At 38.2% G+C, this 24,484-nt stretch overlaps 1 protein-coding gene across 1 annotated transcript; it reads right to left on the bottom strand.

Moving 5' to 3' along the window:
- Positions 1-2,984: 2,984 nt before the first annotated feature.
- On the bottom strand, positions 2,985-14,614 carry LOC139965250 (NFX1-type zinc finger-containing protein 1-like). The gene is made up of 3 exons (XM_071967421.1): positions 10,221-14,614; positions 9,132-9,228; positions 2,985-5,566 (listed from the first exon to the last, which is right to left on the bottom strand). The coding sequence occupies exons 1-3, from the start codon at positions 14,576-14,578 to the stop codon at positions 4,550-4,552; spliced, it is 5,472 nt and encodes a 1,823-aa protein (XP_071823522.1). The 5' UTR covers positions 14,579-14,614; the 3' UTR covers positions 2,985-4,549.
- Between the last annotated feature and the right edge of the window lie 9,870 nt (positions 14,615-24,484).

Here is a 24,484-nt window from a genome sequence, read left to right as displayed (position 1 = left end):
TAATATTAGCTTATTATATATTGCAGTTCATATTTTGAATTAAATGGTACGAATTAAAAATCTTTTATATTCAAGTAGACATAAACTCTACCACAATTATTAGTATATATGATACAGAGATATCTGGTCATAAATAACTTCCCAAGCAACTAAGAAAAATATTGGGATATGGTCTCGAAGACTTGATCAAGTCGAAATATAACATCATCATTTAAGCTCTCTTTTTCTTTTACTTACTACAATTGGTGAGACCATATAGTCATGAGATAAAGATGAAGATAAAGAAGGCCTAAACCGAAAACATATATAACATCGCCAACTGTTCCTTGTCTTACATATTCATCTGTCTAGCCAATATCTTGTATCCCATTCATCTCAAAGAAACGTCCTTTAAAGAAATTCTCCTGACGCAGACAATGTGGGACAACTTCCTCTTTCCTTCCAATAATTTAAGAATATAAATTAAAAATGCCAGCAATTGCGAATTCGTCGGTAGAAATGTGATTCATTTTGCTTTTTAAATACATAGAGACGCTATCAATTTGCAATGAAAAAAAGATGATGCCGAAGTCTGTGATAGCCTAAGCCAGTTCACCAGGTTCTGGAAATACGTGTTTGCGGCCCTCACCGAGCGAGCGACAGGAATATACTCCGAGAGTATATATGGCGATGTGGAGCTCATGTAAGGAGGTGGGTAGTAATCAGGGGATTTTTGTACATTCAGCCGGGGATGAATTAGACCACTGCTATATGGGTGTATATCCAGGGCCGGATTTAGACATGTGGAGGCCCGTGGGCAACCTTCAGTGGTGGAGGCCCCCTCCAGTGATCGCCGTCCTGGGGGAGGTGTGTAAGGGGAGGGGTTTTGGATTTTTCCAATAATTAAGGGTTCTTGGACGCGAAATGATGCAGTATTTTGTGATTTCTGAAGTAAATTTTGTGATTTCTGAAGAATTTTCTTTACGGTATGTAGGCCTGTTTGTCAGCCTACATTTAATTTTTTTTTCTTCTAATTTCCTGTTATATATATATTTTTTCATGAAGTATGTGGAGGCCCCTTGTTGTGGAGGCCCGTTGGCAGCTGCTCACGTTGCCCATTGGTAAATCCGGCCCTGTGTATATCCCTCCCTACCCCTATCGCCTCTTTTCAACCTCTCATACAGCATATATTAACAATCATTGTAAGTTCAAGAGTGGCGACACAGGCAGAGCCACGGGAAAATAATGAAGAGGAGAGTCTGGCTTGGGTACGTCTAACAGTAGACATAAGTAAATTAACGCTACTGAACTGTGTGTATGGTGAACATTGTGAATAATGCTAATGAGATGAGAATATACATAAAGTATGTAACTTCATCACTTAAATCATCTTACTTGTCATTATCAACGATAATATTTCTTAGTTTTTGTTGGTGGTGGGTTGGGTTGGGGAAGGGCGGCTTAAAATTTACACGAGCTCTGGCTCACACCACACTATTATTTATTGTAGTCCGTCTTAGGCTTGATCCATCACATTCAAATCAGTCCTACAATAGACGTTTATAATTGCAGGATTTGTCGGAGAAGGGCAATGACCTTATAAGTGGAGGTCAATTGTCGTCTACATGCACGAAATCAAAAGACCATTGAAAATTAACAGAACAATTCTTCAGATGCGAGATCATATGACGCCATCTTGACCGACTTCAATCGACGCACCGGAAGTGACATAGAAGACATGCTTTATACGTTAATGAATCACTTCATAGAACGAGAGGAACCTTAGGGAAACTGAAAATAAAACATATATCAAATTTGTATACTATGTGTAGGTTCTATTTCAACATTTGCTTTAATAATATTTTGTATTTCGGTCTATGTAATGATTGTACATTGACTTTTTAAATATAACTTTTAAGTTTTCTTTACATTAAAGTATGACCAAATTGCGTGAAAGATTCAGCAAGCGGTATGAAATATCTCGTCGATAAATTTTCATCCCATTTTCGCCCGATAGAAGACTTTTGGTGGTCTTTTATCATATTCACAGAAATGTCAGAGGTAGCTTTCGACCTCCCCGCTGTGCTTTATCTTTTATTCATAAAAAATACATAAAATAAACAATTAGTTACGTACATTGAAGATGCCAATATGAATGTTGGGAATGTCATAGAACAGTACCATTTACCATCGCCTCGGCTTGAAGAGAGTCGTTACAATGATGGATCTAGACGAAACGAGACATGACCACGCAAATAATATACCTCTTTGTAAACCATATGCCTTTTCTAGTCTTTTGGATAACATAATGTGTAGTATCTGTTCCGTGACCCCCCCCCCCCCCATTTAACATACGATCGTCATGGTCACATGATCACAGTCTCGATGTAAGGGAACTGTGGATCGAGAGTGGATCTGTTAATTCGTTTTGTTTTCATACCCAGCCTCTATCTTGGGTGACCTTTCTTCAATAAGTAGAAGAAAGTGTTGGTTTATGAGGATATTGGCACCATTGGGGGGGAGGGGGGGGGGTTGTACTCACATAATGTGGGGCAAATATTGTATACCACACTGGGTACGTTTGTATACAACCAATTTTGTGTAAAGTTGTTGCCCCAAAAGGTATGAAGAATCGACTGTTTAACCAATTCCAAGTTGCCAAAAGGTGATATTTTTTATATATAGTTCCTGGGGTGGGTTGAGATAAGGGCAGGGGGAGGGAATCTTTACCTAACATTTATATATATATATATATATATATATATATATATATATATATATATATATATATATATATATATATATCTATATATATATATATATATATATACATATATATATATATATACATATATACACAACATATATACATATATATATGTATATATATATATATATATATATATATATATATACATATATATATATATATATACATACATTTAACATAACAGTAATATTAAGTGAGTGTGATATATAATACCAGAAAGAACGACAAGATAGCGTTGTTTGTGAAGTTTATATTATGCACACCTAAACTATGCTGGATACAAATGAAATAATAGTCTTTTATACCATCCATGTTTTATTTCATGCGTTTTCTTACCTAACCAAGAACATTTAGAAACATGAGAATTGTACTGGCTTAATCAAGAAAGAGAAAGGGGAAATGTTATAAACAAAAAAGGAGTCTCTTGGTCTCGCTGCTCTGCTGTTCACTGCTCCCATAAACCTTTCAGCTTTCGTTTTGATTGATTTTATAAGCACTGCATGAGCCAAATAAAAAACAGTATTTATACCGCAAATGTTTTGTTCTTAATTAAAGAACAAGTATTTTCTGATACAATCAACCTATGTTTCATATGTTATTCAACTACGTAAACAATTGTTCCTAATTAAAAAATGAGCAAATGTTGGCAAATGTGAAAGGAATATACCTTAATTAATATTAAAAAATGTTAAATCGGTCTAATGGGTAGTCAATCTTTGGAATCAGAATCATCTATATGCAAGATAATACTCGAGAATTCTCGTTGTTGAAAATAGATTTATAGCTTTTAATTCTTAACCAGCTTCAAAGGATGTTTTTAGACACAATATTTATCTTTGATATGATGCAGACCATTGACAAACACTCCTTTTAGTCCAGATGGCAGTTTTGTAGCCAATAGGGCATTTTAAGAAAATATCCGTAAAACAGCTGAATGAATGGATTATATTGTCTAATGCACAAAACATGGAGCAGTTCCTCAGATGCAAAACAAAATCTTAGGGGAAACATAATACTTTTATAGCCTAAAATGGCATGTTAACAATGTAGTATAATTTGTCAAGTACAAATTTTGTTGAATGTCATGCTCAGTTGTTTAATGAAGTTTGTTGATATATAATAACTTATCAACGATGTAATAACACTGGCATTAAGGCCTGCACCGAAAAACCGACGTCATAGTCAATTTAACGTTAAAGAAGTTCTCCAGAGTCTTAGTTTACTTAAAAATATTTAAAACCAGAAATGCTGAAGAAAAATTGCTAGCACCTTTTTCTTGGATTTAAACATATCGAGATACAAGTTCTGCCTAAATTGTTGATCTAAATAGCTTACTAATGATAGTCCTATAAACTTCAATGTATGTAACTTCGAAGCAGATAACATAAAACCACTGGGCACTTTTCAGAAATCTTTGACTGAATAATCATTATAATACAAGAGAAAAGAGAAATTATAATAATAATACGACTTATAATGCGCACACACCACTCAAAGAATGAAAGGAAGCACACAATACCCACATAGTTAGAATTAAATGCAATACGACCGCAGACATTATATATTGCTCTGTTTACCATATGCTTCTCTTCAAATGTATATCTCTATCCACAGTTAGTTTGAGATTGACTCACTAACGTCACTAACATAATTTTTTAAACTTTAACATGTACAATACTAACACTACACATACTACTTTGAGCAATTTGTTTTACGACAAAATAATATTTACCAGTACGATCGATTTGTATTTAAATTTTCCTTATAATCTGACTCTAGTTGCCTAAATATCATATTCGTTCAATCGAAATTAAGCACATCGTTTGCTTCCTCTGAATACGCAGCGAAACTTGCACCGTCCATCTCTTGCGCCAGTGAATTGCTTGCATCCAACCGGTGGCTCAAACCACCGATACGCGTTTTGCATTCTGGACACTGACTTATTTGGAAAGCACCCCCACATTCACCTATAGCATAAATGTGTCCATTGCCACATTTAAACCAATGACCTTTACGGAACCCCATCGCCTTCACAACCATCTTTCGTTCTTCTTCACTGATGCCTATTTCCAGAAGCAGCGGATTTATATCTTTAATATCGCTTAAAACAATTTTCACTTTGTCATCTTTGTTTTTGCTGAACGGAAATCCGTCTGACAACAAACCATAAACTTCATGCGCCATATTGTTTACCATTTCCAACTCATCGCGTTTGATATTCGAATTTTTGAACGCGCTTAGTACACGCACAAGGGACAAACTATGTCGACACCGTTGGTATTCATTTTGCCAATCTTCGATTTCTTGATCGCTGGGTGTGTCCTGGAAACACTTGATCTTTCCTTTAAGAAACCCGTAGTATTCTTGAAATTGTGTGAACTCTTTCATGTCTGATATAGTTTTAGTTGGGATACCTTTCAAAACTTTGGCTTTAACGTCATTTATCTTTAGCAGTTTATCGTACATATCCAAAATAATGTTCATACCGGAGAGGTCTTCAAGAGATATCGTGTAACGACTTTTGTCCAACTTCTCTTTCAAGTTGTTGAAAAAGACACGCCATTGAGTATCCTGCCCAAGTCCTTTTCGTTTTGTAGATTTGGTCAATTCGAGTCGTCGGTCACGATTGGTGGTTACTAGAACATTACGTTCCTTATCTATTCTTTTAATCAAATCAGAAAGCTTACTTCTGATTTCTCGGGTATCTCCTTTAATTTGAATTTTAACTTTCTCAACGTCGCTTCTAATTGCCTTGATTATGTTTTTGTACCTCTGGTTATTCCTTATTGGGGTCTTGCACCACGGACACTCCGGAAGCTGTTGAGAAATGTAGAATTTTTTTTTTAAAAGGATTGTCTGGTGGCCCCAAAAAAGTACCTTAAAAGATGATAAACAATTTTCCAAACATGTTGTCAAAGTATGAGAACGCTAATGTTGCGTTTGATAGAGAAACAAATTTTTAATTGTTTGGGATGGACATTCCAATATGATTTGAACAGTACAGAACGTGAAGTCATCTACGCTAATGCAGATTGCGACATAACCCACGCCCCCACAGTAATCACAACAAAAACCGCGTTTGTATACAGATACATTTCTTCCTTAAATTTCTTATAAATTAGATATGTTTTCAAAAAGTCCTTATGCCGCCGTATATGTAGTAGATCGATGGTTTCGTGGTCTTTGTGTAACCCAAGATAAGTTTTAACAGCAGAATCTTCGTTGTTTATACATCGTGCTATCCAACCCCAACGCAAATAATGTTCGCAACGAGGCTACTCTAACGTTTACAATCGGACACTGCTCTGACATCGTCTTTTGGTGTTCCGAATAAATTTGATCCGTTAATTTTATTTCAGCGATTTCGAAGAACAGTTTATGAACTGTGGTTTGAGTGTGGGATTATATAATGTGCAACGCTATACGTATACCAACTGTTCATGGAATGTTGTAACGATCGCGATAGGTACGTTTTATGTAATAGGCAATCACCCGTGCGTGTACACGTGAGAGTGTATTTGCTGCGGAAATGGGAGTGCTAACTTCAAGTCGCCTGTTTTGCCTATTTGCCAGCACTACGTCAATCACCATATTGATGCGTTCGAACAAACGGTACTTTTGGTGAGAAACTGGTAAATTTGAAAACCATATTTCTAAAAGAGGAAAACGTAAAATGTGGACAATTTTTACATGGTTAGAAAGAGAGAAAAAAACTAGAACAATGTATCAAAATCTTCCACCAGACAATTCCTTTAATTGTCCCATTCATTTAAAACGTTGCTAACATTGAGCCTATCTAGTTTCATATACGACGAAAGGCGTCCGTTGTTTGTGTTGGTGTTGGTAAAATCTGCTTCTTTGTCTCTAACCTGATAACTGCAACAAAGATATACGAAATACATATCTAGCGAATAACAATAGAATTGTAGTACACGGCTTGAATTGATAACATTAAAATTAGTCACTTGGGACAATTTGCCAATAAGAATACCAGGCGCGTATCCAGGATTTTCTAACCCGGGGGGCGCGAATTACTATCTAAGCGGAGCGCCACCATCGGTTGGCGCGGAGCGTACAAGAAAATTTTTGGTTTTGATACCCCCCAGATCACCGGAAATGGCACTTCTCGGGCTTGAAAATGAGCAACCAGATGTACACTTTTGCCTGAGAACCAAGTATTTCCCAAAAGTTTTTTTTTCCATCCATAACCTTTTTGAAGATTGTCACCAGTCACACATCATGTTCGACCTGATTGCATGTCCTATGGATGATTGCTTTTGTAGGTGATTCTACGTCACGGCCCAGAATATCCGAAAGCCCCACTTTTGAAAGTTTCAAGCCCATTATTTGTTGAGAATTTGAAAATTCACATTTCTCGTGAATAAAATCACTTGAAAACATACCCATAATGTTGCAGAAAATTCAATCTATGGATAACCAATATAGAAAAACCTCCTTGAACCCCTAACAGACAGGTCAAAATTGCACGAGTAGAGGAAAGTATGATGAATAATGTTGGTGAGGAAATTTTCTAAAATTCCGACACAGTTAATTTATTGGTGTAGAAATATTGCAACCTCTTATAATGGCTATTGTAAAACTTGGTTGAAGGAACAGAAAAATAGCAGATATTTCCGATATCAGGTATATCGAAACCGAACACTACACACATAGGCGTAGGTCCCGTAGGAGGCGGGGGCTGCAGCCACCCCAACCCCCCCCCCCCCCGCAACCCAATTTTTTCCAATTTTTTTCGGACACCTACTAAAAGAAATATAAATAGCAATGAATAGCTTTAAAATGATCTCCGTGGTAATTAAAATAAAGTTGTAAGCTTGGCCGACATTACTACTGTAAAAGAGAGTTTTGACATAAATGGATCTGTATGCTTTTTCCCCATCTACATAGGATATTTGGTTGTTTACATTAGCATTTGGCGGTATACTGTGCAACTTTGACGGACCGTGCGGTACACGATGCCACGCAATATAATGACCGATGTTTGCTTATATGATATTGGCATCGATATGTTGAACGCGCGCTTTGCGCGCGAAAAATTTTGGCTTTTTTTTCGGGCAAGTCATTACAGCCCCCAAATCCAATTGGGCTCCTACGCCTTTGACTACACACATAGACAGTTTTTGAGGCTGTTCATCATGGAAAATGCATTTCAATGCTCACTGATATGATGTTATATCTGCTCTTTGCTTTACAAATTCGAACAGGCGTGTAGCGAGTAATTGCCTGTAGGCAAACTATCTAAGCGAAGCGCCACCATGGGTTGGCGCGAAGCGTACAAGAAAAATTTTGGCCGAAAATGCCTCCCAGATCGCTGGGAATGACACTTCCCAGGCCTTGTAAGTTGCATCTAAGCATTGTCTATTTTGAAATTACTAGCGATGTCATAAAGAAAATTTGCTCGGGGGGGGGGGGCGGTCGCCCCCTTCCCGAAATGTTCCCCGACGACTCGGTCGAGTTCAAGACCAGCCACAGTTGGTTCCATATAGCACAATTCTACAATTGTTTAAGGCGTCCATACACACACACGCGTTATGATAGACCATATATAGTATTTATATAGATACATTAGTGAGAGAGGAAAAATGGAAACGTCAAAAATGGAGTTGTCGATGTAAGGGGTAGGGTGAGGCGCACACCCCTTCCGTAATCCTTGATCTGTCACTGGCTACCTGTGTATATAATAGGGATCAGCGCTTTAACTATGACTGTTACTCTTTCTCTTCCCGAGGTCTTGGCTATCTTCTACTCCCTCCTTTCTCCTTTTTCCCACTTTTTTTCTTTTTCTTTTCCCTTCCTTCCTCTCCTCCTTTTCTTTTTTTCCCCCTCCTTTTCCCTTTTTTCTTCTCTTTTTTTCTCTCCTCTTTTCCTTACCCGGGGGGCGCGCGCCCCCAACGCCCCCCCCCTGGATACGCACCTGAATACTACTCTACATTGTCCTCCCATGTTATGCTTCGAAGCACTATTACTGATAGTATGAACAATCCTTAGTATGAACAGTCATTAACATGACATACTGTCAGTAAAAGTATAGTATGAACTGAGTGGATACGAGTAAATAACGAAAATATAATTATAAGAATATACACACTGACCATTGTCCTCCCATGTTATGCTTCGAAGCACTATTTCTGATAGTATGAACAGTCCTTAGTATGAACAGTCATTAACATGACATACTGTCAGTAAAAGTATAGTATGAACTGAGTGGATATGAGTAAATAACGAACATATAATTATAAGAATATACACACTGACCTATACAGTTTATCAGCAGAACTTGCTCGTAATGATCTGTCCGATCATAATTATGTCAGACGTGATAACAAAACACTTGGGTTTAAGAACGTTTAAAAGTAATCACCTTGATCATGTTTTCGTGGGAATCTTTATACTGTTTCATGCAGCGATCCATTCCCTGTACTTCAACAATGTGGTTACAGTCTTCCAGTTGAATGAACCTTGAAAAGGTAATAAACATATTGAACTATAAGATACTAAGAATTAGATAACTGATTATAAATGGATGGATGGATTATTGGATGGATAACCGGGTGGGTTAATCGACGAATACGGATCGGCAAATGGATGGACGGATCAATGGATGAATGTATGGATGATTCATGGATAAACTGGTCGGACATATGGCCTGATAGATGGATGGATGGATTGTGGGTTGGTTGGGTGGAGAAATAGAGCATGTGTTATTTTTAAATAAGTTCTGGTATTATAACCTAGTTACCTGTAGTCCTACTCATCCTCGTGGATTTGTACTTTTAGTAGAGACATTTTGGATACTATTTAAGCAACTAGTGCAAATTAATGTACCCGAACTCTTGTAGACAGGCATGTTGTATTCGTAATCGTACTGGAGTATGCTAGTTTAAATGGTGCTCATGCTGTTATATTCGTACTTCAATTCTGTTGCGGAAAGTTGGTAATATCAGAATATGTTCAGGTTGGAATAAAAGTGCCCGGGTTCTCCCTGGTCGTTAGAAGGCACAGAATGAGTCGATTCGTTACATGACAGACTTTTAAACATACACAGTCAATTCAATCACTTCCGCCGTAAAGTCAGTAAAGGCCCATACTGACCCGAGCTCATTGTTTCTAGAACAGTAACCACATTCAATGCAATCGTTTAGAAACACACTGTTACTCAAACTACTCCGAACCAACCAGTCAATATTTTACAGGTATAGACAGTGAATCCAATCTAGTCAAATATATTAAAGTCGTTGTGACAGTAGTCAAGTCTAGTTTAATATTTCATTAATAAACAGTGACCCCAGTCTCGTATTTTGATAACACTGAATCAGTCTGTCAGTGCTGAGCCATCACCAGACGGCTGTTAAGGTAACAAATGACTAACAATTGTGATCATCATGATCATGGACATCGGGAGTTAAAAGACGAATGATTTGTACACTTCCATTCAATATTATTCACTTACCGTGCTTTCGGATCATCCTCATTTCCGAACAAGATGGTCGTAACGTCCTTGATATGACATTTACGGCAAAGCTTTGGACATCTCTCACCACAGAGACCGATGCATTTGTGTTTGCATTTTAGTCGTCGTGGACATGGCAGGTCACATGTTTTTCTATCGCAGTCACTTCCACAAGGTCTTCTGCAAATTTTATGCTTACACTTCCATTTACATTGTTCTTTACAAGGTCTGCAGGTTTCGCCGCATGTTTTGTGACATTTATTGTGTTGACATCGATTTTCGCAAGGTCTGGTACACGGGGGACAATTTCTTGAGCACGTTTTTTTACATATGTGGCCACAAATCAACGGTCGCTCGCACACTTCTTTGCACCTTACGTGATACCTTCCATTTCTGCAATTCCCACAAGTCCCACGACAGATATGTTCACATTTAAGCAAAGCTCTGCATTTCTTTGGACACAGTGACTCAAAACATGGTACCTTCGCTTTGTGGCCACACGGTGTGAATACCTTCTCAACTACTTCTGGACAGGAGACAGTGCACTTCAAACCGCAAAGTTCTCGACAACCGTGACCACACGCTAACTCCCTTTCACACGGGCTACGACAAACAACATTATGTGGTTTCTGATAGCATTGAACCTTCTGTTCATGTGAACATGGCAACATCTTCACAATAAATGTTGGACATAATTTAGGACAGTCCTCCCAGCATCTCTTGGGGCATACATGCTTCAGACTACACACTTTCTCCTCACATGGTCTTTGGCAAAGGATTTTTCTGTGCTCTCTGTCTACAGGGTGGCATTTTAACTGACAGGTGTGACCACAATCGAGTCGAGCAGAACATGGTTCCTTACATCCACCATCTGGTGCTTCCTTGAAGTCTGCAAATGTTTTCGCTTCAATGCATCGCTCTGGATGATTACGGCAGACTAACTTTAAACTTGGACCAATAAACCCCTCTGACCGTAAATACGTGACGATTGTTGCCCATAGTTCACTTTGTTGAGACATCAGGGAAAAGTTGCCAATGCAATACAGACCTTTTTTGGCTCTGGAAAGCACAACACAAACTCTGTTCGACACTTTCAAAAACCCAATGCTTCCCTCCAAATTACTTCTTACAAATGAAAACAAAATGATGTCGTTTTCTTCTCCCTGAAAGTTGTCAACGGGACAAACACGAACACCTTCGAATGTACTCTCTTCCATAATTTGTCTGATACTGTAAACCTGTCCTTTGTAAGCGGTAAGAATAGTTATTTGATTCGGAGTGTAACCCTGTTTAAGGAGGTATTTACAAAGATACAGGAGAAATTGTGCTTCATGAATATTTGATCGACTTTTGCTGTCGTCAACATGCGTTTCTGGGAAGTCATGTTCTACAAAGTACAGGTTCGTTGTTATTCCGTGCACATCTTCATATCTCATCACCGATTCGTGATCACGAAGCCCCGGGTAGAAATCTTTGTGCAGTTTAAGAATTTGTGAAATTTCTGGTCTCATGCGATGTTGCAATGTTAGTCGATAGTGAGGCATGCCATTATTGATAAGTCTTTCGAACAAGGAAACATCCAATTTGTAATCTTTGCAAAGTTTATAGACCGTAGGATTTGGACGCAGTTGCTGATGATCGCCAATGAGAATTAAATGATCAGTGTAAGAGTTCAGAGAAGTAATTACATGAGCTTCTAAGATTTCTGCCGCTTCTTCTACGACGATAATACGCGGTCCGACTAGTCTCAACAGTTTGTTATTTCTAGCAGCTCCAGTTGTTGTCAAACCAATAACAGATTTCTCTCTCAGTATTTGTAAATCTTCGTCCCTTCGCATCTCGCTTAGAACGGTTGCATTTCTGTTATATTCATCACATAGGTCACGTAGTTTACGTTGAATCTGCTCATTGTAACGTTGAACCCAGTGTCGGTAAAGGCTCCAGCGCTGGTGACTGTGAAGATGCCAAACATCTCTAACTCGTTTGATCTCTTTTTCGTTCATCACATTACCTTCTGCAAGCCTGTGCCTAATAAACAATGCCGTTTTTTGTGAGTTCCTGCGTCTTACTTTAACCCATTCACTTTCATCAGTAAGTTGTTCATTATTTGCATCTGGCAGAGCAACGATGGTTTCTTCTGGTATTTTCATTGCAAGACAATCAAAGGTGTTTACAAACTCATCGTCGGAAATGTCATCTTCGTCGTCAATGTAGCGTCTTTCAAACTCTTCATTTTCAAGAACAATAAAAGCTTCGGTGGCAGTGTTGTCTTCCTCTCTTGTTTGAAAAGAATCTACTTTGTTCTCTTCTGAAATATCACTTTCCTCACCTTCAGAGATCGTCTCTGCATTAATTGCTGCTTTTAGATTTCTTTTAGGCTCCGTTCTTTCTTTAAATGCAGAGAAATGAACATCCTTTTGATACGTATTACTTGGATCCACACAGCATTCACCAACCTCATCTAAGATACCTAACCAGAAAGCTATAGGATCACTCGATGAAGACAGGTAAGGTAGACAATTTAAGCTTTTACGATGCGAAAATTCCATAAATTGTTGTAGTATTTGATATTTTAACAGTCCCTTTTTTGCAACATGGACTAAATTTTCAGAGTTTTCTATCTTTTTAGCTGTAGAGACCATTTCTCTTCTGACTTGCCCATATTCCCAAATTGCTGATTTGCCTGTGGAAGCACTTTGTCTTAATTTACTCAGATTAAAATCTCTCAGTTTTTCACTTGAGCTTCTTCCACCAATCCTCACAATACCGTGAGGTTCAAATTCAGTTATTCCTTCCAAAAACTGATCAAGAGCATGATTTGTATAGCATACTACCATTAATGGCTTATTGATGCCCAACCGTGCTCTATTCCTTAATATAGTCTTCACTATCCTTAATCCAACATACGTTTTACCAGTGCCTGGCGGACCTTGAATGAGACACACCTCCTGCCGAAGTGCCGCTTGGTAAGCTCGCATTTGAGACACGTCGAATCCTAGAGTTTCATGACTCGGCCAGTTTTCGTCATCCCGAACACAAACTTCCTTTAATTTCTTGACATCAACTTGACACGACATTTGCTCTGCATCTTCAAGCGAAATATTGTTTAAGTCGCTCAAGTCAAATTTACATTCAGGGTTCTCTTTGATGTACAGTGGGAGATCAGGTTTACGCGTCGTGTTAATAATATATTGTGCAAAAGGAAAATCATCTTCGTTAATATCTTGAAGACAACTAAGAATGTGACGGTATGCTTCAAAATATGACGGAGATTCGGCCATTTTGAAGGAGTAAGTGAAGATTTCTTGCACTAAATCAGGTTCGAGGTCAAACGTAACTTCTACAAATCCTTGCTTCAATTGCTTTGGATCACTGTTCGCTACCACACCAAATATGAGTGTCTTAAAATCATCCCTCGATAGACATATTAAAGAACCAAATATAAGTCGTTTGCCGAGCTCCCACTTTATCCTTTTCACATGATTGTCAACATCAAAACGGAGTATGTAAGATATTCCTCCTTTAGATGGGTCTATTCCGACAGCTTGTACGTTGTTGTACAATCGGAAATTTTGAAACCTTCTCTTAGCCTTCGCGCCATTTCGGGATAGTTCATCGGTGTATTCCGCAATACTTTCGCGAATAGGTGCTACGTAATCTTCCCTTAGAAGACGATAATGTATATCCAAATAATGATTTAGGTCGTCATATTCGCCATTAACGATGTTCTTTCGTAAGAACGGTTTATACTCTTTTCTCAGTTCATCAGGACACGGTAGCAGAGGTATCTCTCTAAAATTGTCAGGTGGTGGTTCTCGGGAGTTGTCAGGCATTCTTCTATTTCTCCGAACGCTCATCTCCTTGCTGTCTCTGAGGAAGGTTGCATGTGTATCACGCAATGAAGTAATCTTTTCTTTTACTTCTGATGTAACGAATATGTCATTTTTCTCAAAAACTTCGACGACTGAGTTCAAAACGAAAATCGTCACCCCAACAGCACTTACGGTACCAGGAAACTTGTCCAACATTTTTGTACAGATATCGAGTGTGGACAGCAAATTCTTTTCCAAAACGTCTTGTGTGAAACACAATTGATTCCATTTTGGGATCCATTGCACCAAGTTTATGTCGAGAAAGTTACTTACTTTAACAATGTTGAAAACTTCTATCATTCTCTCTGATTGTTGATCACTAACTCTGCAAGCTTTAGACAGAACATTTATTAGTAACTGCATTGTTTCATTGTCCATATTCTGTTGTTTAAGAAGCAATTCTAATGGTGTTCTATTTTCATACAGGAGACGTGTAAAGTCATTTGGGTCAGCATCGATGAGTCTTGTCAATAGATTTATGCCCATTGGATTGGTCTTTCTCGTAGAAGTATTTGTCAATCGCCTGTCGATAAAAAAAGTCACCGAAATTGTAAAGCACAACCAAAACTCTTCCAAGACAGAAAACTAAAACTGTTGCAGCATTTAACACTAATGATTGATCTATGATTTTTTTTTAATTTCACGGAAATTAAACAACTATGGATAACTGCATCTATACATCTGCTTATAACTATTATTGTAGCCAAGTTTGAAACAGTTGCTTGTCCAACTTATAAAGATTGAATTAATTTCATAGCTGCTTATGAGCATTATATATTGGTGCACACTTTATGTAACTAGACATGTAAACAATCATATATTGTATCAATTGCGTTGGCATAGGAATGCATTTTACATGACGAGGAACAAAACCTATGAGATCATGTTTTAAAAACTGCTATAATTTATATACAATTTCTTTCCTTCCCTTTATTTTCACTAAGTTAAGGGCTTTCACAGTACAAGGATGATTACTCGACAGTTCAAAAAACGACACTCAGCGAAATTAGGGGTAAGGATTATTATATTTCTTTTATTAACAACACTTCGCACGCTCATTAATTAATCATGGCAATTCCAATGGTGTTCTATTTTCATACAATTGACGTGTAAAGTCAGTTGGTTCAGCTTTGATGAGTCTAGTCAAAAGACTTTTGCCCATTGGATTGCTCTTTCTGGAAGAAGTATTTGCCGAGCGCCTGTTGATATAATGTAATCCATATTCAAGATAAAGTAGAGCTTTAAACATGATGTGCTTACTAAGTTCAGAAGAACCTCGTTTTCAATTAAATGCACACTTTCACTATTGTTATGATTAAAAAGTGGACTTTTGTTGTTCGTCTTTTACTTAAAAAAGGGTTATTTGTAATTTAAATTTACGCTTGTTTGAAATGTTGAGTGATTAATGAAAAAGACCTTTCGCAGGTAAACCATCCAAATTAATTTATTTTCTTTTTTGTTATGAAGTTTCTAAGTATGTTTTGAAGAAAATAAGCCCCCCCCCCTCCTCGATCCAGACTTATTACCTCCCCATTACCCCTTGTATTACTGTTAGTAACACTGCGTGGAATAATTTACAGTTCGCGATGAATCAATCACAATCTTCATGTTTCCTACATATTTCATTTGTCAAAATTAATGAATCAAGTTTGTTCAAAATTCGTTAAAAAATATTTACATTATAACTGTGAATCTATGAGAAACATCACGAATAACAAACGACAACATTGTGAAGAGAACGTTGTAATATGGTATAAAGTAGAAGATTTCAGACACGAGTTAACAGCTTTTACAATACTACATGCCTATGGCTACTTTCACTAGCGCGTGAATCTAACAGGATTTTTGGTTGCGCTTCCTTGAAAATCACGTTAACGTATGCACAAGATATCTCACACTACGAACTGAATTTATAGCAGGGCCTCTCAATTTGTTTTCTACGGGGACCATCGAGAATCATATGTCTGTGTAGAGGGCCTTTGAGAACCAGTCCCATCATAGCATATACCTAGAAAGTGGAGAGTAGGCCGAAAAATTTCACGACCAAAGATCTTAAGGCCCTGTATACATAAATAGTGGACGTTTTTGGCTCGTCTTTTAGGGGTGGGGACGGGGGACGGGGGGGGGGTGCGTGTTTTGTATATGTATCCGAATACCGTAGCCTGAATTTTTGTATTATTTGTAGATAGTTTTGTTGCTTCATTCCTTTCAAACGTTAAAGTCATGGCATTCACAGTTCTATGTTTATGTATTGGTAGCCAATTAAAACAAATCTTCACGCTCGTGGCTTAACCATTTCAGACATACTTCCAGCTAGGCTGATCTTTGCACAATCTAAAAGAGACACTATTGCACGGTTGCATTCATTGCCATTGGTTATCCTTCTTACCAGTCATGAGGATGTGATCCTTGATTTGAAGAGATTCCTCTACCTCATGCATTGTCTGTGCTTTTGCTGCCTCCTCTACCTCTACCTCTACCTCTACCTCTACCTCTGCCTCTAGCTCTTCCTCTAGCTCTTCCTCTAGCTCTTCCTTGAGATGATGCATTGCTTTCTGATCTGTCTGGTCCTTTAGTAGTCACCTCTCCGCGAAAACCTGTGGGACCGCTTTGGTCATGTCGATTCCCACGTCCCCCACGGGATCGACCTCTTACCGATGTTGGAAACTTGCTTGCCATAATGATATTGCGTCACTCCAAGTTGCAGTACCAGTACAGAACTATAAATACAAACTGTAAATTGAAGAGAAAACTGAATTTTTAACTGCATATGTCTCTTTTCTACTAAATCTGACTATGTAGGCCTACTGTCTACTCCATTCATGGACCAAAGTAGTTGATATGGTGTGTAAAAATGATTTTCAAGAAAACGTCTGAATATTTCACGCTTGGGTTTTTTACGCATAAATGAGTATTTCAGCCTAAGTACCACAAAATTCATGTGCGTTTCTATACATGAGACTAGAACAGCCTTCTGAGCATGTCTGATCAGCTTTTCCTTCCTAATAAACTATTGGTTCATTAAGCCTTGACCTGCCAAGGCTTCCGTTCTTTGGTTCTTGCCTTCAGTCTAAGTAGGTGCCAAATGCACGAAATTCAAAATCCTTCAGAATCAGACCCAATGTCGGCAGTGTGTGTGACGTTAACGACTTAGTTCAGTGAAATTTGACATCTGTGTGCACTTAAAAGTACATGGTAATAATAATAATAATAATAATAATACGCAGTTCTTATAAAGCGCAAATACACACTTAAGTCTCAATGCGCTGATTATTAACCCCTGGTCATTGATAACTTGTCACACCCACACACCAAAGTGTGCACAATTCAATCAATCTCTCCTGGGGCACCACAGTGCACCACAGCCACGTGTCCCCCGGGGGACTTCCCATAGGGTGCAGCCACAAACCGGCGCACGAAACTATATTTACAAGTTACCTCGCAGGTCCCCATTTATACACCTGGGTGAAGAGAGGCAATGGAGATAAAGCGCCTTGCCCAAGGACACAACGCAATGATCTGGCCGGGGCTCGAACCTGTAATCCTTAGATCACAAGTCCACTGCCTTAACCACTTGACCACAACGCCTTCCATGGTAGTCATTTTTCATGTTATTTTTGCTAAAGTAACTAGTGTTTAACTAAGGGCAAAATCTCAGTTTCAATGCATGAAATTCCCATAATGTGTCAGTTTAGTCCTAGGCCTCAGGTTCATAATGGCGCTACGTTAGTATTCTAGACCAAGTCTACACCAGCTGTAGCACAATGTTGCATGAGATATGTATCCTAAGTGGAGTCTCTGCTGAGCAGTGGCGTAGCCAGGATTTTTTCGGTGGGGGCGCTGGGGGGCTTGAACATTTCCTGGGGGGGGGGGGCTTGACCATTTTCTTGATACTATCTAAGCGGAGCGTCAGCGTACCGAAAATTTTTAGCTAAAAAAGCCACCTAGATCGTTGGAAATGACACTTCCCAGGCCTCCTAAGCTGCTTTAAAATTTTCTCAACATCTTTTACTTGAGATCCCATGTTTTGAAACGGTCATCAAATAGTTTAGTGAAATAGAAAAAAAATACAACCTGGTAAGTTACTTTGAAATATCATGACATATCTTTTGTGAATTTGACACCGGCATTGACATATTTCGACAAATCTGCAAATTTCGCGTGGAAAGTAAAGAAAGATTGACATAAGTTACATACTGAAATGACCGAACTATATATCAAGCTGACATCAAAGATTGCGTCTGAAATATTATTAGGGTGATAGACTGACTAGCCGGCAGTGGCGGAGCGCTTTCGACACTATCTAAGCGGAGCGCCACCACAGGCTGGCGCGGAACGTACAGAATTTTTTTGAGAAAAGATATTCCCTAGATCGCCGGAAATGACCTTTCCGGACCTTGCTAATATGTGTATAGATAAACGAAGAATAAATATGTTTCATCGCCATTTGTGACAGGTCGGAAGTTTAAATGAGGGTTGAAAGTACATGCGCTTCATCACAATCCCTGTGGTATCTTTTTGAGTGCTCATGTTTTCGTATAACAGAAATAGGTGCCGATAAATTAAATACCGTCGTACGTTAGAGCATTTTGTCATTAAACTACTCCAACAAAATGTGACAAATGTCAATAGGTAAATGAGAGTGCAATAAAAAAGTCAATAATCGCGAATAAGTAAAAAGTGCTAAGAAGCTGAAAAGGGCGCCAGCAGTCCATTTGAGTCCGTCAGAGGGGGGGGGGGGGGGGGAGGGGCATCCGCCCTGACTGTTTCGACTCTCCGCCACTGTTTGCCGGTAGTTCTCAGCGATAGTCTTGTCTCCTTTCTTGAACATTTGGTTTTTTAGCGGTTTTAAGAACATCAGGGTACGTCCCAGAAGTGAAAACCCGATTGAAAATGTAACAGGGTATTGCGGCAATGACGCGAGCAATGATGTGAGAAACATGTGTATGATGTCAGCATTTTTTACCTTTTAACATCTTTCTTGGCATTCAAGTACCTGGAAACCACCTTTCTATAAGGGTATAGTATTGCTCACTAGCTTGTTTGATCAGTTAATGCGCACTGGTTACAAGATACTGATTGGCTGTTTGTATTAGTATTTATTTGTATGTTAGGGATAATGGATATTTTAAAAAAGAGTGACAAAAGGCAAAGTTTGCCCGAACAGTCGAACACACAGATTCAGAAGTAAATATTATGTGTGTTGTAGTCTTGTAGAGCAGGAATTATATTATTCGACGGTCGTAACATGCGTTTTCAGTACAGTGCGACTACTGTAGACTTCTCGGCCTACGCGCTATGCCACGTCAGGTTTTTCGGCAACTATAGCCTACTGCCGGTCCGCAGTCGAAGGGTCGTTCATGAGTGGTCATTATGTAATTCGAGACCATTCAGACCAATGATATATTTTTCGCACATGGGATTTTCTTCGACACCCAAAATCCCAGTGGGGGGCGACTGGGGGGCGACAAGCTTTCATGGGGAGGGGCGGCTGTCGCCCCCACGCACCCCCCCCCCCCCCGTAGCTACGCCACTACACTGCTGCTGAGTGCTAATACCTTGCACATTATAATAATACACTAAAGTATGCCATTTTCTGCTCCTGCATATATGTATCAATGTGTTTTGTCAGACTACTCACTGTCATTATTAGTATGTTTTTGGGGTACATTTTAAGATAAAGTTGATGAGCTAAGTCGTCAGCATTCATAGCTGTATACTTTGAATGAAACAAAAGTAGCTTTTCAGAGCCAGAGACGAAAAGTCCGCCCGCTGACCCTTCTCTGGATGATGTTGCTGCAGGAAGGGAAAGCCAGACCAAGTTGACTGTGAGCAGGGATACCTTTTGTGACTTCCCCCCTCTCAGTGTTTACTACACAATCATAACACAAATTGAAGCAATAAGCTGCATGGCCTCCTTTTACCGTCGATGGTGGCAGAATAATCGGCATATATTGCCGGTCCTATACATCTTATTGGTGTCACTCCCTTTTTCCGTTAAAGGGTTTCTAATACTGTACGCCACTTTATGTCCGTTTGATGTATTACACATATGGAAGGCACGCAAACTACACCGTATACGCTGTGTCATTTAACAAACATCGGAAAGATTTTCTTTCGTTATTACAATTTACAATTTTACAATTCTTGCACTTTGGAAGCAAATAGTTAACTTCAATTCTTTCATACCTTAGACAAACAGTTAAAGGTTAACTGCTGCTATATTCATGTCAAGGAATTACCCCGTGCACTTACAACTGTAGTCTATCTATTGGCGTTGCTTTGTCACGAAACCACATGATCACAAAACCATATTTATACATAAGTATTAACCACGAGAAGGTTCTAACATGAATGTTTTTCCTCATTATAGAGATTAACAACCCGTTATGCTTTATCATAACGAGACCATTTATTGACCATTTTGCTTGTTGGATTAACCTGATATCACCAATGTCAGTTACTGTGGTGATTATCAACACGAAATGCAGCTTCAAAAGAGTTAAACTGAATGTTACGTTTTTCAAAATGATATGTCATAGTTTCGTTACAATTGTAATTCAAAATTTTCTCAGTCACGGCTGCATGTATGTTATAGCAGTGCACTAATCAATTATTAATTAATAATGAATACAATACATATATATATATATACATATATATATATATTAATTGTTGTATATAATAGTTGTTCATTTTGCTAATGAATCAACATTGCTGAATGTAGGCCATAGAATAATGATAAATGATGATATCGCACACCCAAACAGTATTCCGAAATAAGACCTTATAAATATGGCGACAATCCGGTAAGAAATAACATATAGTACTTTAATAGACCAGAGAAGGCGTGGCTAACGCAGAGAAGTATACATGCATACGGATGTGAAACTTCAAAGGACTTTAAATTCGTTTATCAACCCTCCCCTCTTACCCACTCACCACCCCCCTTGCGCCCCCCCAATATAACACACACGAACATTTCAAAAGTAATATATATCATCTCCCCGTGTGAAAAACGCCTGCCACGTTACCGTCGTTAAACGTGAAGATAGCTTTCACAGTGCCCCTCCCCGCTTCTACGTCTATAACATTCATGTATAGGCCTACTGTTGGCTTACGTGTTACATACTTAACAGAAACACGGCTTCCTGCTTGAAGATCAAGGTATAATCATATACCGGGATTATGACTATCGTAGACTGATCCCATTTGTATAAAACCCAACAACGATGATCCAGGCGAAAACATGAAATTCTTAGAAATTTGGCAATAAACTAAAGCTGATGATGTGTTGAGTTATAGTCTGATGACTTGCAAAAACAAAATGAGGAAGTGAACACTATTGATGCAATCAACCTTTGAAATGGCGAAAGTGTATAGGAACTGTGCAACATTTAAAAGTTCACGCATATGGCAAGCCATATGGGACAAACACCGAATAATATATCTTCGTATTAATACGAATATACGCGTATCAATCCGAATATATACGGGTATTAAATCAGACCATAACTGGCATGTCTTGTAGCTTTCACAAACGAGTTCGAGATTTATCACATGGTATCCTCACCAGTACAATACAATGAGTAAGTCTCTATTGACGTATATCCAGAACAAACGCACTTGGTCTAGACAACAGCATGATTTCATACTGTTTCGTACTGTAATGATTAATTCAATTTCAGAGGGAGGGTTAAACGTTACTCATATAAGCAGTTTTATTAACGGTATAAAATGTACATGGGTTAAGAGATATACTGACATACTGAGGCTATAGGGAAATGTATTTTTCCTATTATCTTAAAAGTTTGGTAAACAATTTCTATTTGAATGTAATGTTATGCCAGGCGACGTTAACACGGAAAATCATTCCATAAATAATGTACTATATGCTTGGTCTGTTTTTGCTCATTAAGAACCCTACTTGTAATTTTATTGATCAAATTTTTTGGAACAACCACAATATTAAAATAAACCATTATGTTATTTTTCACAAACATTGGTACGAGAAATATCTTATTCTTATTCATAATCTTTCAGATGCAAATAACCGGTTTTTAATTTTTCTTGATTTTAAGCGGAAATTCGACATAAATTGTCCTTTCACATTTTACTGTGTCATTATTTATGCTATCCCAGGTCATTGGAGAAGGTCATTAGATGCCTACAATGGTATCGAGGAAATTCCTTTGAAGATAATTCATAACAAAGCATCACTATCTCGTTTCATTTATAAGCAGCTTATTCAGGGACATGTAACTATTCCAAAGTGTATTGTTAAGTGGAATGTAAATTTCGATTATAGCTCTCTACAATGGCGTGTTATTTTTCAAATTCCTTTATCGTTAGGAGACAAAATTACAATACTTTCAATTTCGTTTTCTTCATCGTATACTTGGGACAAACCATTTTCTGAGTTTGATGGGTTGAATTGACAATTCACGATGTACTTTCTGTGGCCTAAAGGAGGAGACTATTGAACATTTGTTTTGGGAGTGTAAAATTATTTCTGATTTTGTTTTAGATGTTGAGCAACATATTGTTAATAGACAATTTATTTTCTTTATTTTCTGTATTTATTTTCCAAGTCGGATGTGTTTTTCGGCTAACTATTATTGAAGCATCCGTTGAACATATTAATTTTTCATATCAAATACTATATATTCCAAAGGAAAGTAAATTTGAGCATTCCCAAAATTAAAGAATTTTTGTCTCAATTACGGCCCGGGGTTACACAGAAGAAAAGGACGATATTTGAAGACATAGTAAACAAAACGTGATTACGGTTAGTGATATTTTAAACTATCTGAAGTTGTCTCTCTGCATGAGTTAAAATATGTTCGGTCGGGGTTGCGCCAGTAATACGTCGGTTACTACTTGTAGGTGCCAGACGTGGCACGAGAAGTTGAGAGCGCAATTGATGGCCATCTTCTACATGTCATCTATCCATTAGCGACAGGGCTATTATTCAATGAAAACGTCAAGAAAATATACTGTGGGGAGGAGATGAAGAATTGTATGCACTGTATGCCTAAAAAGTCGATGTAGGCCATCCGTTCTTTTATCTTTTTTTCTTTTGACTTTGCTACCGTTTACTATAAATACGCCGGACGTCCCTTCTGTAATTCCACTAATTTCAGTTCTCTCTTCATTGCAAGCAGTGTAGTCTAGACGTTGGATTGACGTCATTCTTTGCCTTAATTTAGTTGTTCGAACGACTCCAACGACGGCCCGGGGTTTCAGAGAAGAAAAGGACGACATTTGAAGACATAGTAAACATAACGTGATTATGGTTAGTGATATTATACATTATCTGAAATTATCTGTCTGCAGGTATGTCTGTCTGTGAAGTTAGCCTATGCATAGTCTGTAACTATACCTAGTCTAGGCCTATCAGTATATGCCTTACTTTTTACTTCATGTTTTATGCATAACGAGAACAGTGTAACGTCATGGAAATGAACCTATTAGCAACTGAGACATTTTGACGGCACTTAATGCTTTCTGGGATCAGTGTAGAAATGTCTGTAGGAGAGTTAAAATATGTTCGGTCGGGATTGCGCCAGTAATACGTCGGTTACTTCTTGTAGGTGCCAGACGTGGCACGAGAAGCCATCTTCTACCTATCATCTATCCATTAGCGGCAGGGCTTTTATTCAATGAAAACTGCGAGAAAATATACTGTTGAGAGGAGATGAAGAAATGTATGCACTGTATGCCTAAAAAATCAATGTAGGCCATCCGTTCTTTTATCTTTTTTTCTTTTGACTTTGCTACCTTTTACTATAAATACTCCTGACGTCCCTTCTGTAATTCCACGATGTTACCATAGCAACGGAGCGTTAGATTCAAAACAGAGCTATTTTAGACAAATATACAAGTCCCATGGAATTGTCGTGAATTTCATATCTGTTTAGGTCATTATACGTAAAATACAGAGCAAAAGCTAGATAAGGTAAAAATTAGATAGATTTATTCGACAATGAGTAAAGTTTACCAGTAGAAAGTCCTAGAATGTCATAATGAAATCATCCACGCTACTAGAGGTTTTATTCTCGGCTATGTCTGCTGTATCCGCATTATCTACTTTGTGTACCGTCATGAATACGGCACATTTCGATTGTTTTTAATGCACGGAGAGCTAGTGGCATTGTTTATGGCGTTACCGTACCTTTCTGTATCACACTGTCTTTCAAACGCCTGCCTCGGTAAATCAGCATTTAAGAAATGTGAAGTTGTTCTAACAGGAGTAAAGCTGTTTCCACACTTAACGCTTTATAATATAAAGGCTAGATAATGACACAACATTCCCGAAGAACAAATAGTATCAAGCTTGTCAGAAAAGATGTCGAGGTGGCCTTACACTGTACAAAAGAAGGTACATTGCAG

The sequence above is a fragment of the Apostichopus japonicus genome, chromosome 3, assembly GCF_037975245.1.
Source record: "Apostichopus japonicus isolate 1M-3 chromosome 3, ASM3797524v1, whole genome shotgun sequence".
Taxonomy (NCBI): Eukaryota; Metazoa; Echinodermata; class Holothuroidea; order Aspidochirotida; family Stichopodidae; genus Apostichopus; species Apostichopus japonicus.
The sequence above is the reverse complement of the archived record's forward strand: the minus strand, read 5'-3'. Positions and strand labels throughout refer to the sequence as shown.

Excerpts from the sequence above, each read along its gene's own strand:
- LOC139965250 (XM_071967421.1), bottom strand. The coding sequence starts at position 14,578 with ATGGGCATAAATCTATTGACAAGACTCATCGATGCTGACCCAAATGAC. Across the intron at positions 9,229-10,220 it reads GAGGATGATCCGAAAGCACG|GTTCATTCAACTGGAAGACT; the intron begins GTAAGTGAATAA and ends TACCTTTTCAAG. Across the intron at positions 5,567-9,131 it reads CCCACGAAAACATGATCAAG|CTTCCGGAGTGTCCGTGGTG; the intron begins GTGATTACTTTT and ends ATTTCTCAACAG.